The following is a 15520-nucleotide window of genomic DNA, read 5'->3' as shown; positions in this document are numbered from 1 at the left end:
CCCTTTATGTAAAATGCATTGAATTTATTTTTTTGTTGTAACGGTCGATCTTAACGAAGGGTTAACATCGAAGGGGGGCATAGTTTTTGCGCCCTACACGATGTTTTGGCGGCTAAAATTGTCGGCTGCACGCGAAGAAACGAAATAGTTCCGAGAAATCAGTAATTTGCCTTATTTAATCGGCTTTCGTCCGTAATTCGTATGTTTCGAACGGAAATCTGATCGAGTTTTTGTTACCCTGAATTTTAGTGATTTCGTTTTTATATTTCGACTTGACTATACGTCAAAACTATAAGTATATAATACAGTTGTTAGCCAATAAATGTGGAATAATATACTCTTATTGGATTCCGAAAGTCAAGATACGTTTAATTTTATTTCCAAATTTTAATAGGCTTTACTGATCTACTCTTTTTCTTATTATTGCCCTTGTAGACAGACGAGCATACGGCCCACCTGATGGTGAGTGGTTACCGTCACCCATGGACTTCAACAATGCCAGAGGCAGAGCCAAGCCGCTGCCTACCGCTAGAAAGCTGCCTACTCTTTACAAAAGAACCAATAAATACTAATTTCCTCTAAGGGACTTTGTAATGCGTATTGGTAAATCGCTAAACACACAATCCTGAGCTACTGCAACTTGGAGGTCATCGTTCCTTCATTTACCAGTCAAGTCACTTGGTACCACTTTTCATACAGCAGCCACGTTTTTTGGCCTTTGTTAACATTGTCGTCAAACATCAAAGACACGTCCCAGAGGACGCAATCCCACGAGACGTTCGGCCCAAATTCGATCTTATCTGGACATCAAGCTCTACGATGCCCTCCACCAAGTCAAGGATCGTAGCAGATGGAGAACAATTGTGTATGAGAGAATGATGCCGCGGGAGAGTTACGACCCTTAGTAATGACGAAAGCGACTCAAGGACGAGGACGACGACACATTTAGCTTTACACCCTTTGCCTGTCTGATAAACAAAAAAAACACACTATCAAGATTAATTATATTGACTAACTAGCTGTAGCCGGCTGCTTCGCTGGACATTTAAAATTAACATTATTATTTCTCACACCCACAAAGATTCTCATCATTAACGCCCCCGCAACTGATGTAGAGAGTCCAACACTCATATAAATATTAGCCTATCCATTAAGTACATGTATTTTCTACATGGATACCAAGTTTCAAATCAATCGGCTGTACGGTTCAGTAGTTATAACGGAACATCCGTAAAAACCACTGTAGATTTATATATACATATAGATAGACAGATAATCATCTTGTTCGACATTATAATTAAAAAAAATATGGTATAATTTTTCCGCTTTCAGTGGTTGTGACGTCAGCACCGTCTAATGAAGCAGAGCTGCAACTGTACAGGGTGATGCAGCGAGCCAGCCTCCTGGCGTATTACGACACTCTACTTGAAATGGGTATGTCTGACTTCACTGGCAGTTGATTTTAATGTATCCTAAAGTATTGCAGGCCTTTTGTATTAGTTCAAGACAGCGAAACTCCCAAAAACGATCTCGGCTCAGCAAAAAGTTGTGTTAGAATATAGGTACTATTGATATCTGGTCACATTTTGATGTGATTTTGGCTAAATACACGAAATAGGTGTTACACTTAAAATTTTAATTAAATCGGATGGAACAAAGTCGTAATGACAATCATCATCTAACCATCTTAAGAGTGATCTCGGAATTGCAGCTTAATAATCTACTCACTTCCTTCAAGCACAAAGTCTACTTATAATCTTAAAAACCATAGCAAAATTTACCCTACCCAAAAAAACCTAGTTAACCTTCCAGAGCCACATAAATATGCATAAACTTTTAATTGTAAATCTTCATTCACTCATACTCCGAACTATCGACAAAAACGTGTGATTGTAAGAAAAAATATCATCACACTAACTAATCATTAAATTTTCTATGTAAGTATGCAAATTTATGTCGTGACCATTTCACGAAGGGGGAGAGAGAAAAAAAAGAACTTACTAGACTAATATAAGACAGGCGAGACCCTCTTTCGTGAGTGAATAATTTAAAAGTCGAAAGAATCAAAAGAAAAAAAAACACGAAAGTTCCTAATTTGAATTTTACGTTTCGGTTATTCGCGCGCTTTTTACTGTCGCCGGCTGCGGAAGCTAAATGCTATACATACATTTAAGTATGTATTTTTTAAAAGTTCCAATTCCATTTAAAAGAAAACTTATATTTATTTGAAATTTAATTAGTATTCGTTTTAATATTAATGTCAAAGATACGCTCTATTCTATTGGAATATCGTCTTTCCGGAACTAAATATGACAGACTAGCTTTTGCCCGCGACTTCGTCCGCGTGGAATAGTTCACAAATAATGCTATATTTTAGAACAAATTTGGTTAGCATAAAAAAGTTATAGTGAGCTAACCTTAAAATATAGACATATGCTGTCGCGGATTTTTTTTTAGATCTTTTAAAGGGGAACAATTCTGTCATACATTATTTTAGCGAAACTTTAACCGTTTTTGCAGCGCACGCAGCGGAAGCTCTCAAAAGGGAAAAAAACCCCGATTTTGAAACATTATTTATTGGTGCTCCGCTTGTATTGGTCTTAGCGTGATGTTATATAGCCTATAGCCTTCCTCAATAAATGGGCTATCTAACACTGAAAGATTTCAAATCGGACCAGTAGTTCTTAAGATTAGCGCGTTCAAACAAACAAACTCTTCAGCTTTATAATATTAGTATAGATATAGTACTTAATAGAAAGACGAGATAAAGCTGGCCAATTATAACGGACAGACTATTGTGTCGTAAGATCCAGGTCCTTATAAGGTTATTAACTAAGTCTTGCCGCTAATTCCGACAGTTTTTATCCGAGGTAAAATATAGTCTGTCGTGAAAAAGAACAATATGAATACGTATATTACATATGTAGGGATCGGTAAGAACGGAACGTGTGAAAAGAGTGTGAAACGGAAGAGAAAAGAGAATGACAGATAAAAGCAAGATGGCGAAGACGGTTTTTTTTAATTTTTTTTATTGCTTAGGTTGGTGGACGAACCACGACCCACCTGGTGTTAAGTGGTTACCGGAATCCATAGACATCCACAACGTAAATGCGCCATCCACGTTGAAATATGAATTCTAAAGTCTCAGTATAGTTACAACGGCTGCCCCGCCTTTCAGACCGAAACGCATTACTGCTTCATGGCAGAAATAAGCAGGGTGGTGGTACGGGTAGCCGTGTAAACTCACAAGAGGTTCTACCACCAGAACGATTGTATGAGCAAAGGCATAAAAAGGTATCAGTTAATTTTTAATTAAAATAATGGAAAGATTTCGGAAGAGAACAATAAAAGTGCAACAGGGGGATATTTTTGGGTCACGATCCCAATTCTACACGTATTTTATGAACCTTATCTAGGGTAAGAAAAATAAATTTTGAAATCCAATTATATTTCCAGGAGGCGATGACGTTCAACAACTATGCGACGCTGGCGAAGAGGAATTCTTAGAGATCATGGCCCTAGTGGGAATGGCCTCCAAGCCTCTCCACGTTAGACGCCTTCAGAAGGCCCTGCAGGAATGGGTCAACAATCCCGCGCTCTTCCAAATACCGATCGTACCTAATTTATGTCCAAGCGAAAACCCCTTCATACAGTGTAACCAAAGGCTGATTAATATACCACCAGCTCATCCCAATGTACTTCCGAGAACCGTTGCTTCACCCGAGAGCAGACCCATGTACAGTCCCTCTCCAGGAGCTCCAGAAAACAGCTGTGGTTCCACAACCTCCCAACCTAACGCTAGTCCGACAAACACCTTTACCAAAATAGTCCTACCCCCGTCTCCTGCCCCAACTGCTCCCATAACCACAGCCGTATCAAGGTCGTTTTCCCCCCAAAGCGCGTGTCCACCTGCATCAGCGGGCTCTAGTCCAGGTTCCGTGACGTCACCAGTCCAAATAACTCCAGTGCTATTGGACGTTCATGTACAAAAGCTATCGGCGGCCGCGAAAAAGTTGAGTAAGCATTTGCCTCAATTGGAGCCGAAGCCGCAGAACACGAAAAAGAAGATGTGCAAGGATCTAGAGCTGGTCATGTTGATGCCCGAGTCGGATCCTCGGAGGATGGAAGAGATCAGGAAGTACGCTGCGATCTACGGGAGGTTTGACTGCAAGAGGAAACCGGAAAAGCCCCTGACGTTACACGAGGTAAACATGAACACCTAGCGTTGAAGCAATTTTTTTTTTTTTTTATTGCACAGAACCTGGTGTTAAGTGGATACCGGAATCTATATACATCTACAACATAAATGCCCGTCTTGAGATATGAGTTCTAAGGTCTCAGTACCTATAGCTAAAACGGCTGCCCCGCCCTTTAGACCGAAACGCATTACTGCTTCACGGCAGAAATAGGCAGGGTGGTGGTAACCACCCGTGCGGACTCACAAGAAGTTCTACCAACAATCTACTACCGGATCGGAATCGCGACCCACTGAGAAGATCCGGCGAGTAACCACCACGCAAATTATCATTTTGCGGGTTTGATTTTTATTACACGATGTTATTCCTTCACCGTGGAAGTCAATCGTGAACATTTGTTGAGTACATATTCTATTAGAAAAATTGGTACCCGCCTGCGGGATTCGAACACCGGTGCATCGCTTCAAACGAATGCACCGGACGTCTTATCCTTTAGGCCACGACGACTTCAAATGATATGATGTCAATGAAATCAGTCAATGAAAACTGTTGCACTCGTTTTCAGGTAATGGTGAACGAAGCTGCAGCTCAGATGTGCCGATGCGTCCCTGCGCTCCTCACGAGGCGAGACGAGCTGTTTCCTTTAGCGAGGCAGCTTGTCAGGAGAGCTGGACTCCATTACTCCAAGCACGGGTGAGTTGGAATATTGTAAAACCGAGACTTAGAACTCAGGTTATATTTTTTATTGCTTATATGGGTTGGACGAGCTCACAGCCCACCTGGTGTTAAATGGTTACTGGAGCCCATAGACATCTACAACGCAAATGCGCCACCCACCCTGAGATGTAAGTTCTAAGGTCTCAGTATAGTTAAAACGGCTGCCCCACCCTTCAAACTGAGACGCATTACTGCTTCACGGCAAAAATAGGCAGGGCAGTGGTACCTACCCGCGCGGACTCACAAGAGGTCCTACCACCAAGATGGGTGGTAGCTTTTACGTTGTTGGTGTATGGACTCCCATACCTATTTAACACCAGGTGGGCAAGCTTCTTCACCCAATTAAACAATAAAAAAAGTTTGGTGATCAAAATTGTGACGCTTTTTTTTCTTCGTAAGCAAAAAACACTCCCAGTATTTGGTCCATCTGATGGAATAGTGACTGTCGCTAATTGTTACGTTCGCTATAGACCAGGTACCTTATCCACTCAAGTCTCTTTTCAAAATTTCCAAGCCTTTTTTGTGGGGCATTTCCTGAAACCTTCCAGAACGAACGAACATGTAGGAACATAATATGTATGTGTGTATGTTCATTTGAATTTATGTATTGAATATTTGGTAAATAAGATTTCTGTTATTATATTTTCGTTAAAGCAATGTCTTATGAGATTGGTTCAGGAAAACTACAATTCCAGTTAGACTACTTTAGATAAAAAAAAAAAGATGTGTGGTGTCGTGGGACACCGGATAGGAACCGAGTTCCTTATTATAAAAATATTAATTTTAAGTTCTATTCGAGGTATAAAGAAAATAATTATTTGGGTATACATTTTTTATTATGATTTTTTTATTGATAAAAAAAAACTACTTTACAAAGTTATCAACTTTATTTTATTCACAATTTATAAAAAATATATAATAAAAATATGTTATTTTTTTTTACGTTATTAAAAAATTAAGTCGTACACTGTGTGCATTACTAATAAAAATCTTACGTTACGGACGTTTTTTCCCGGTTAGGGTACCCCTCTGCATCATCCCATAAGGTACTTCGTTCCGAAATTCAATAAAATGTAATTAGCTCATTAAACGGACTACAGACAAACCAATGCCGATGTGATACTTTTTTATTTAACCGTTTTTGTTCTGAGCTTATTATCACATATTTTGCATAAACTGCTAAAGATTTTTTGATAAAAGTACCGTATATAAATTTTAACTTAAAAAACAAATAAAAAATCAATGCTAAATTCACAGTAAAATATTTTTAAGCGGTATGTAATTTATAAATTATATTAACTTATTAAAAGTATTATACATACATGCACGCGCTAAAACACAGTACAGGTCGATACCAAACACCTAAAGTCAAACTGCGCAATAGTCGGTATTCCGACGCTCCGCACTTTGTACGTATTGATAGAGAGTCGATCTATCGACGGTCGCTCTCTGAGGGTTATAAAGATATAAAACTACTTTTACAATTTAATATCAAGTTGTTTACTGCCATTACATTATTTCCACGTTACGAACACTTCATAATTAGTTGTCGTGTCGCGAATGACTAAAGTGCTATCGTTGATCCTTGGATATTGTGCCAACTTGGTAGTAAAATTAATTTGAAATCGAAAATTAATAACTACATGTATTATTGTATAATAGCTTCAACAATAATTATCTCTAACAAGCTTCAATTCAGCTCTACCTCTGATTATTATTTATGTATGTAACAGAATCTTTCAATTTTCACCAACCAACATTTTCAAGACTTCCACTTGACTGAACTGTATTTTACTTTTGCCAAACATCCTGACCAGAGGACAATATTCTTGGGATTTCAGTCTAGTTAGTTGATAATACGTTTTATTTAGTTTTTAAATTTCTTATATCACAATATTTTTTGTCAGTTTCATGTATTTTTCTTGCCTAAACACGAAAAGTAAAGTGTAATGTAAATTTTACCATTTCCAGGCTCCCCCCAACAGCTTCCACTGGAGAAGATCGTGATGAAGAAGAGCCCACCCCGAAGCGGCCTCGTCAGGTCACACACGTAGACCTCACAGACTAGACCTAACATAGAACCTAGTCTAAACACTAACGTGGAATTAACAGATTAACTATCGGGACATTAGGGCTGCTTCACAAATGCTTAATGAAATTTTAACATCACTCTTTTATTCATTTGGTTGTCGCTTAGGGAACTTTAGGAGGTCAACGTACATTTGAGCAAACATTAGAGTTTTTCAATCTAAAATTAATATGGATTCGTCGTTGCAAGAAAGTAGACAGCAGAATGTTAATGTCAACGAAAACTACCCAAATGGCCATTTACCTGCGATCGGTCATTTGAGGACTTTTACCAAAGATAAAATAGTACATTTTACGCAATGGAATGTAAAAATAGGACAGGCGTCGACCCCGCGCAAGCGGAGACGTCCGCTGAGTAGTTTCGAACGTTGCAGAGTATTTTCTATTTAAATGAAGGTAGTTAGTTCTACGACACAATACACGCTTAGCTACCCTCGTTCGTTCGACCCTTTCTTTTCTAGAAATAACGATAATTATTTAAAACAAAATAAACAATATCCAGTCTTTTTCTTCAGCACCTGCCACTAAAAACTTCGCAATGTTACTTCGTACATTTTTTCCATTATCTAAATTTTAGTCGAAGTTACGATCTTAACTTATCTTAACCATTTTTTATATTACGCAATGGACTGCGTACCCCATCGCGGTGACGTCATGATCTTATTAAAGCACGTCACATGTGTGTAACACCTTGATTAAGACTTGAAAAGAGTTCGTAGCGGTAGAGCAGACTTCATCCCACCACGTTGAGGAGTGTGGACCCGCCGCGTTTATCGGCATTATATTTCCTGGGTTAGTTCTAGCCACTTCTGGATCGACTTCCCTCCACAGTATCCGTGCTTTAGCTGAGCCTTTGCTCGCCCACCTGTCCTGGTGAAACAGGAAAGGCCTCCATGCCACCAGTAACCCTTCAATTCTAAAAAAAAAAGTATTCGTGCCCTATGTCTTTCTTGAAAGGTTTGTGGAAAGTCCTCAGGGGTGGGCATTGCTGATGCCTTAGACCGGTGTTGAGTAATAACCATCAGTTGGGTCGTATGCACGCCGCCTTCTAAGGCAAAAAGCCAGCGGCTGAACCGTACTAGTATTGGTTATTTCCACCACCAAATGTTGGCTGTACGACTTCCCTGCGTGTTAGTAAACTCCCTCAGGTTGAGCCCACGACCTCACCTACCGGTCACTAAGAGCGGATAGATAGGAGAAAAGGACGATCCCAAATATTGAGGCACATGTAAAACTAATAACCAAAACAAAAGCAGGTAGATAACGTATTAACGGCTTCAGGATATTTAATTAGCGCTTTGTATTTAGTTTGAGAACGATAAAGCTTGTATGCGGAACTGGTGAGTAGCGATTCAATTTTATTACTTAGTAAGCATGCTGTAATTTGTACTTAATGATGCTTAATTAAAGTTAAACACTTCACTTATATTTCAGTTGCCGAAATTTAAAACAAAAAACAGCGTTATTTAATAGCGTTATATTTTACAGTAACATATAACTCAGAGACATTTACTGTGGGTATTAATTTTTGGATTTTGTTGAAAATGTCCATTACATTACGTGCCGGTGTATAGTTTTAGTAGCAATTCTATTTTTCCAACTGGAAAGGCAATGGTATATACTATACAGCCTAATCTTTTACATTCTTTTTTATGAAAAATGATAATATGGGGCGAAATAAAATGAAGTTGATTAATTTGAAACATTAGTCAATTGGCATGTAATGAAATGAGATGATATAGGATGAAATATAATCTCAGTAAAATGGTGGTTATTTACTGAGACTTTTTCAGAGGACTTTTTGGAGGATCCCGAGTAGCTACGTCCAGCGGCTTTGTGTTGTTTTCCCACATTTGTACACTTTCACAGATACTAAACAGTTTATAAACTACCATTATTAAACATTTCAGTCTGAAGAAACACGAAATAGACAAAATAAAACAATTCACACAAGTTCGCTCCTCGCGTTCCCGCCAAAAAGTCTGTTTATTCCCATATCTTTTTATCTCTGCAGCTGGGCAAAGGATTTCACGGCCCACCTCGTGTCAAGTGGATACCGCAGTCATGAGTCGTGAGATCGAAGCCTGAAACGTAATGCTTAACGACCTACGCTTGAAATTGGAACGCCTGACTTAGCGGCAGAAATAACTCTAATGGTCTTAGTGATCGGCACTATTATAGGTTTCAGATTATTGAGATTTATCATGACGATTTCTGCCAACAGGAAAGCGAAGAGAGGGTGGGCGCCAGTCCGGACGTCACCAGGAACTGTAACCACAGGTAGGCGCGATGACTAGAGACATTGACAGCGTCTATTACTGATGTACATACGAGTGAACATGACGACGGTTGACGAATTTCGTTTTCCAATTTTCTGTAAATAGCCCAACAGCTGATTTGGAAGCTCGCAGCCGCGCGACCTGGGTTAAGGTTTGACGAAGGAAGCTCTGTTTAGATTCTAAGAAAAAACTAGAGACTTTTCGAAGGAGCGCTAGGTGCCAAGTTATACGAATTATTTTATTTAGTTTATTTCCTTTTTTTTATTGCTTAGATAGGTGGACAAGCTTACAGCCCCCTTACAGGTTTTGGGCGACGGCCATTGAGTGGTACCTCGTCGCCTGGGTTGGTAATGTAATAGCCTCGACCACGATAAAAGGGTTATATCTTGTGTCGTCGCTTTTTCGAAGAACCTCTCAATAAACCACTATTACTACACTTTTCAACTTAACTGATGGTAGGACCTCTAGTGAGTCCGCGCGGGCAGGTACCACCGCCCTGCTAATTTCTGCCGTGAAACAGTAATGCGTTTCGGTTTGAGGGGTGGGGCAACCGTTGTAACTATACTGAGACCTTAGAAATTATATCTCAAGGTCAGTGGCGCATTTACGTTGTAGATGTCTATGGGCTCAAGTAACCACTTAACACCAGGTGGGCTGTGAGCTCGTCCACCAATCTAAGCAATAAATAAATAAAAACAAAGATAAATTTTGCGTATTAAGCAAAAACGTCGCCTTTCATGCCTCGAAATGAAATAGAATCTAGGACGCAGTGTCTTCTCTAGTTGGTGGGGCGTTAAAGCAGAAAGTGATGACGCTGACTCCAGGTGCTCGTACTCCAGCACCAGCACTCCTCCTCCTGTGAGTCATTTTATTCTTCTTTTACTAAAAACTGACATATTGTAAGAGAGAGAGAGAGAAGGAGAGAGAAGAGGAGAGGAGTCTGTCTCTTATAAGAACCCAAGACCGAGAACAGTGGATTGGGGCAGGCCTATGTCCAGCAGTGGACGACTGTGGGCTGATGACGTTGATGATGATGACATATTGCACGCTGCTAGCCATGGACATCGTCAATGACAGCTGCCATTGCCTAACTTTGAGCTTCACTAACTAGATTTTAGCTTTAGCTTCTGTTTATTTCTTATTGTACTCGGTAGGCGAACGAGATCACGGCCCATCTAGTGCTAAGCGATTACTAGAACTGATAGGCATAATATGGTCCACTAATCTTAAGATCTTATATCGGAGTCTCAATTGTGTAGTATTACTGTTTCCCTCTCCCGGCCCCCAGCCTTCAAACCGGAACGCAATACTGCTTAGCGGAAGAAGTATGCAGGGTGGTGACTATTTATCTATCCGGGCTAACGTGAAAGCCGTTACACTTATTTTTTTTTGCAAAATTATTATTATTATTATTTAGCAAATGGGTTTTGTTCCCCTTCTCTGCTTATAATGGAACCCGCAATGGCTATATTCTATTATGGTCTAGAAGGAAAACAAGGTTTTGGTCGCGTTTCCGATCCGGTGGTAGATTCTGCGAAGCACGGCTCTTGCTAGGGTTCGTGTTAGCAACGTCGTCAGGTTTGAGCCCTGTGAGCTCACCTACTAGTTCGGTGAATCTAGAGTAACCCTAGAATAACTAGAATAAATCTAGAATAACTAGAATCTAGAATAATAAATAATAATAAAGGTTACTTTTTTTTATTGCTTAGATGGGTGGATGAGTTCACAGCCTACCTGGTGTTACCGGAGCCCATAGACATCTACAACTGCTTCACGGCAGAAACAGGCAGGGCGGTGGTACCTACCTGCGCGGACTCAGAAGAGGTCCTACCACCAGTAAATTAACCAGTTAAATTCGTTGAATTAACTTTGATATTAAACTAAACGTGTCCAGGAGTTGGAGGAGACGCGGCCGCACGTGGTGGCGGCGCGGGGGGACAGCATCATCGCCGTGGCCAACCCCGCGCTGCTCCCCGCGCACCCCGCCGCGCACCCCCTCCCGCGCCCCCACCCGGACGCCAACCACGCCAACTGACACACCACCTGCCTTATAACTACCCACCATTTTCAATTATTTGACGTTTGAATAAACAAATGACATTTTATAATCCAACCACTTTAAATGCTAAATACATTAGATTGGGGGGAATAGAGACTAGAGTTAGAATAGGGACAAATCTGGGACGTCACAATACTTTTGTTGAGTTGTTAGATTTGACTTTGTCAAGGATATTAAATAGTTTAATTTAGTCATCAAATTTTTGTAACTAATTAAAGATATTAAAAAGTTAATTACCTAAAGTTAGGTACCTACATAGCAACTAAATAGTGCCAGCCCTAATGAAAAACTCGATTGGCCCATACGTAACCTGATTCACCCCAAAGCCAAGGTGAATCGGGTCAAGCTAGTTTTTTCAGTTTTTGTGTATTCTTTGTAATGAACTATGTATAATAACGCATCGTATATAAAAATTTAAGCCTCCGGAACCATTTTAATCTCAATTTTATTGGTATTAATTACCCTAAGGAAAACCATTGAAAATTTATGTTGGATTTGGAAAGGGTCCCGATTTCCCTCAATCTACGGTATATTTTGGAAGCGAATTTTTGCCGACCACAATCTTCTTGCGAATCTCTGTCGGTCCACCGTCCGCGGCACGTAGTGATAGAAGACCACGTAATTGGACAAATATCAAAGAATATTTAATTTAAAAAAAAATGGTAGCTGTTTGGAACATGTTAATTTTATGTTAACTTCACCATTTTCAAAGAAACATTGATTAGATTATAATTAACTAGCTTTTGCCCGCGACTTTGACCGCGTGGAATAGTTACTTTGGCATAACGCTAAATTTTACCCGCGACTTCATTTACAGTACTCAGGATTAAAACTTCATTACTGAACCGGTAGATGGCGTTGAAGAAGCTAGATTTTGAGATTTTTTGACATACAATTTTTAATTTTTCGTAAAAAAAAATTTTTTTTTTCTTAATAAAAAGTATCCTATGTTACTTCTAATACCTCCAAGAATATGTGTACAAAGTTTCATGATGATCGGTTGAACAGTTTTCGCGTGAAAGCGTAACAAACAAACTTACATTCACATTTATATATTAGTAGGGATGAAAGAATCTCAGTATCTAATGAATACGGTTAATATCTAAAAGGGTTGGATAGCTTCTCTAATTTTTATTAGTAGCAGATGAATAAATCGAAAGTCGTACGACTCGCTGCGCCGACGAAATGTGAATTAGACTCACCTCACTTAACGAGGGGTGAAAGGGTATTGGGTTTAGGCGTCATTTTTGCAAATTTACGGGAGAGCTAGCTGTTCATAGTTTAAAATTTGGAAAAACATATTATAAATAAATAAAAACAGCTATATATTTGAATAGAGTAAACTTAATTGAAGTTCAATTAAAAACATCGAACTGTTGATTTTAACACCAAATAAAACGTACCTTTAATTACACTAGAGGTCCCGCAGTAGTCGAAATTCGACTATAATTAATTGGAATTGTAAGTTTGTACACTATTATGATTGTATTTTATACTTCTATAAACACAAATTTCGCCAAGACTACACTATAAAAAAATATTAACAAAGACAAACAATATTTAATCTCAATTTAACAACAGACGTCAAGAACAAAAGTTTGACAATAAATAGTATGCATGCGTGTGTGCGTCAAATACATGGTATGTAGTGTGTGTAATGTTTTCTTTATTGATTTAATGTACCTTTTATGCATTATTTAAAAAAAATATTAGCATTGTGCACTTCTTCTCTATATAAGTGTGGAAAATTTCATACTCCTCCGTCCGCGCAATTTTCGTAAAAAGGGATACAAAGTTTTTGCTTCACGTATTAATATATAGAAGATAGACAAATGTCACGTCACCACAGTGACAATCACGTGCGTCGAACGATGCTTCACTTCTTTGTTACTATTTAATCTCGCGTCGACTTGTTTTGTTTTGCGTCTACTGACAGACTAGTTCACGAAGGTGAAGCCGCCATCATGAGACCCGTCTCGAGACACGAGATCGAATTTTTTTTTTATAGCTTAGATGGGTGGACGAGCTCGCAGCCCACCTGGTGCTAAGTGGTTACTGGAGCCCATAGACATTTACGACGTAAATGCGCCACCCACCTTGAGATATAAGTTCTAAGGTCTCAAGTATAGTTACAGCTGCTGCCCACCCTTCAAACCGAAACGCATTACTGCTTCACGGCAGAAATAGGCAGGGCGGTGGTACCTACTGGCGCGGACTCACGTTGTAGATGTCCATGGGCTCCAGTAACCACTTAACAACAGGTGGGCTGTGAGCTCGTCCACCTATTTAAGCAATAAAAAAAAAAATTGATCTTTCAATATAACATTTTTTTAATACATTTTTGCATGCGTTTTGAAGCCACACGCTGCCTTTTAGGTAAAACTATTCGATTGCATATAACCAATTAGAAGTTTGAATTATTTTATATGAATTATTTACAGTAGCACACCCGTGACTTATGTCATTTACCACGCCAATTTATTGACAATATTCTGCTAATTGAGCTATAAAAGCCAGTAATTTTGATATTACGTAACATAACTGATAATTACCTATTTAAAACACCATGATCAAATATTCTAACTTGTCGGGCGCATATTGTGCGTAATGTATTATACTATAAGGCCCGTCCAATAGCCGGACACATGAGAAACACTCCGAAGTATGCGGGATCACTGGTGCTAAAGATATTTTAATTTCGCACGGGTAGGTACCAACCGACATACATATTCTGTCGTGAATCGATTTTGCAGAGATTTTTAAGTAATAGACTTTCGGCAATGACGCTCTTTCATTAGCTGGACTTTTATTTGTTTAACATAATATTTCCACGTTATTTTCACTAATTTCAATACGTCAGATTAATTTGGAAATTTGTCCAGGTATCTACCGATAATGACAATACTTTAGGGTGGTACTATTTTGTTAATGAAAGGTACCCTATGCCCTTTCCTGTACGGTCGGGTTGAATAATGTATTTGCATAATTAAACGATGATCACTAAAGTAGTTAGACGTGAAAGCGTGACAAATAAACCGACTTATGCTTTTGTAACATTAGTATGCATTAGTGAATTCTCACCAAATTAGTCGTCGTGGGCTGCACGTGGTTAGAGTCAGATATGAAGGTTGTGATGTTACAAAAAAAAATGGATCCCGTAGTCTCCAACAGTTTTCATGCGGGCTTCATCCGTGGAAAATTTATTCTAGAACTGAGACGATTGCGATGCCATGAAGTTCACTTTTATTATATTTTTTTTATTTTCTAGTGATTAGTTTTTCGCGCTAAAATTATTAGTCACAGATTATAATATCGGATTACTTATCTGTGTCAGTCTCAAGTTTGATTGGATCCAAAATGTAACTTCCCATGTAATAAATTATTTAAAATAATTAATAGTATTGGTTATTTGCAAACGACTGTTTTCAGATAGATAATTATTTGGTATGACTTGATGATAGAATCTATTAAGGTACCTTATTGAAAACATATCTTTAATCTATAGTCATAAGATTGTATATTTTATGTATAAAACATATATGTGGAAGCCATATTATATTATTTTAGAAGTAATAAATTTTGTACATAAATTTTGTGTTTTAATAAATTAATAAATGCATAAAGTTTGATTTTTTAATTTAGATCACACGTGATTTTAATCATAGTGTATAATCTGTCCTATTAGCGTGCTCATTTCCTCTTGCTAGTATTAGTAATTTAATAACATCCGTTAGTGGTATCTTCTGCTTATCAATCTACCACCGTCCATTGTTGAATGCTGGTATTATACTTCTCGTCTCTGCTGAAACCATATTTCGTTTAAATTTTATAGCATTTTGTAGGTTTCTGGGCTCGTAGGTTTCAAGACTCGTTGTCTTTTTTACTGATGGTAGGACCTCTTGTAAGTCCGCACAGGTAGGTACTACCGCCCTGCCTATTTCCGCCGTGAAGCAGTAATGCGTTTCGGTTTGAAGGGTGGGGCAGCCGTTGTAACTATACTGAGACCTTAGAACTTACATCTCAAGGTGGGTGGCGCATTTACGTTGTAGATGTCTATGGGCTCCGGTAACCACTTCTAATCTAAGCAATAAAAAAAACTAAATTTAATTAAAAAATATGTATTGTATATCAGGTAGCGCTCAAATACCTTGACATGGGTTGGTCCGTAAGTACGTGCCGGA

General features: G+C 38.8%; 1 protein-coding gene across 2 annotated transcripts in view; it reads left to right on the top strand.

Moving 5' to 3' along the window:
• LOC101736180 (NGFI-A-binding protein homolog) overlaps positions 1-14962 on the top strand; it is a 47049-nt gene extending 32087 nt beyond the window's left edge. Inside the window, exons 2-8 of one of the 2 annotated variants that reach the window (XR_005244896.2) lie at positions 1333-1434; positions 3457-4205; positions 4762-4889; positions 6885-6954; positions 9226-9281; positions 10037-10138; positions 11175-11247. Coding sequence is in view for 1 of the 2 variants with exons in the window: in XM_012690079.4 (XP_012545533.1) it covers positions 1333-1434; positions 3457-4205; positions 4762-4889; positions 6885-6954; positions 9226-9281; positions 10063-10138; positions 11175-11315 (1322 nt within the window). In the remaining variant the exon portion in view is untranslated. Of the gene's footprint in view, positions 1-1332; positions 1435-3456; positions 4206-4761; positions 4890-6884; positions 6955-9225; positions 9282-10036; positions 10139-11174 lie in introns of both variants that reach the window. The other variant, XM_012690079.4, reaches the window with a different exon arrangement.
• The last annotated feature ends 558 nt before the right edge of the window (positions 14963-15520 follow it).

The sequence above is a fragment of the Bombyx mori genome, chromosome 7, assembly GCF_030269925.1.
Source record: "Bombyx mori chromosome 7, ASM3026992v2".
In the NCBI taxonomy this organism is placed as follows: Eukaryota; Metazoa; Arthropoda; class Insecta; order Lepidoptera; family Bombycidae; genus Bombyx; species Bombyx mori.
The sequence above is the reverse complement of the archived record's forward strand: the minus strand, read 5'-3'. Positions and strand labels throughout refer to the sequence as shown.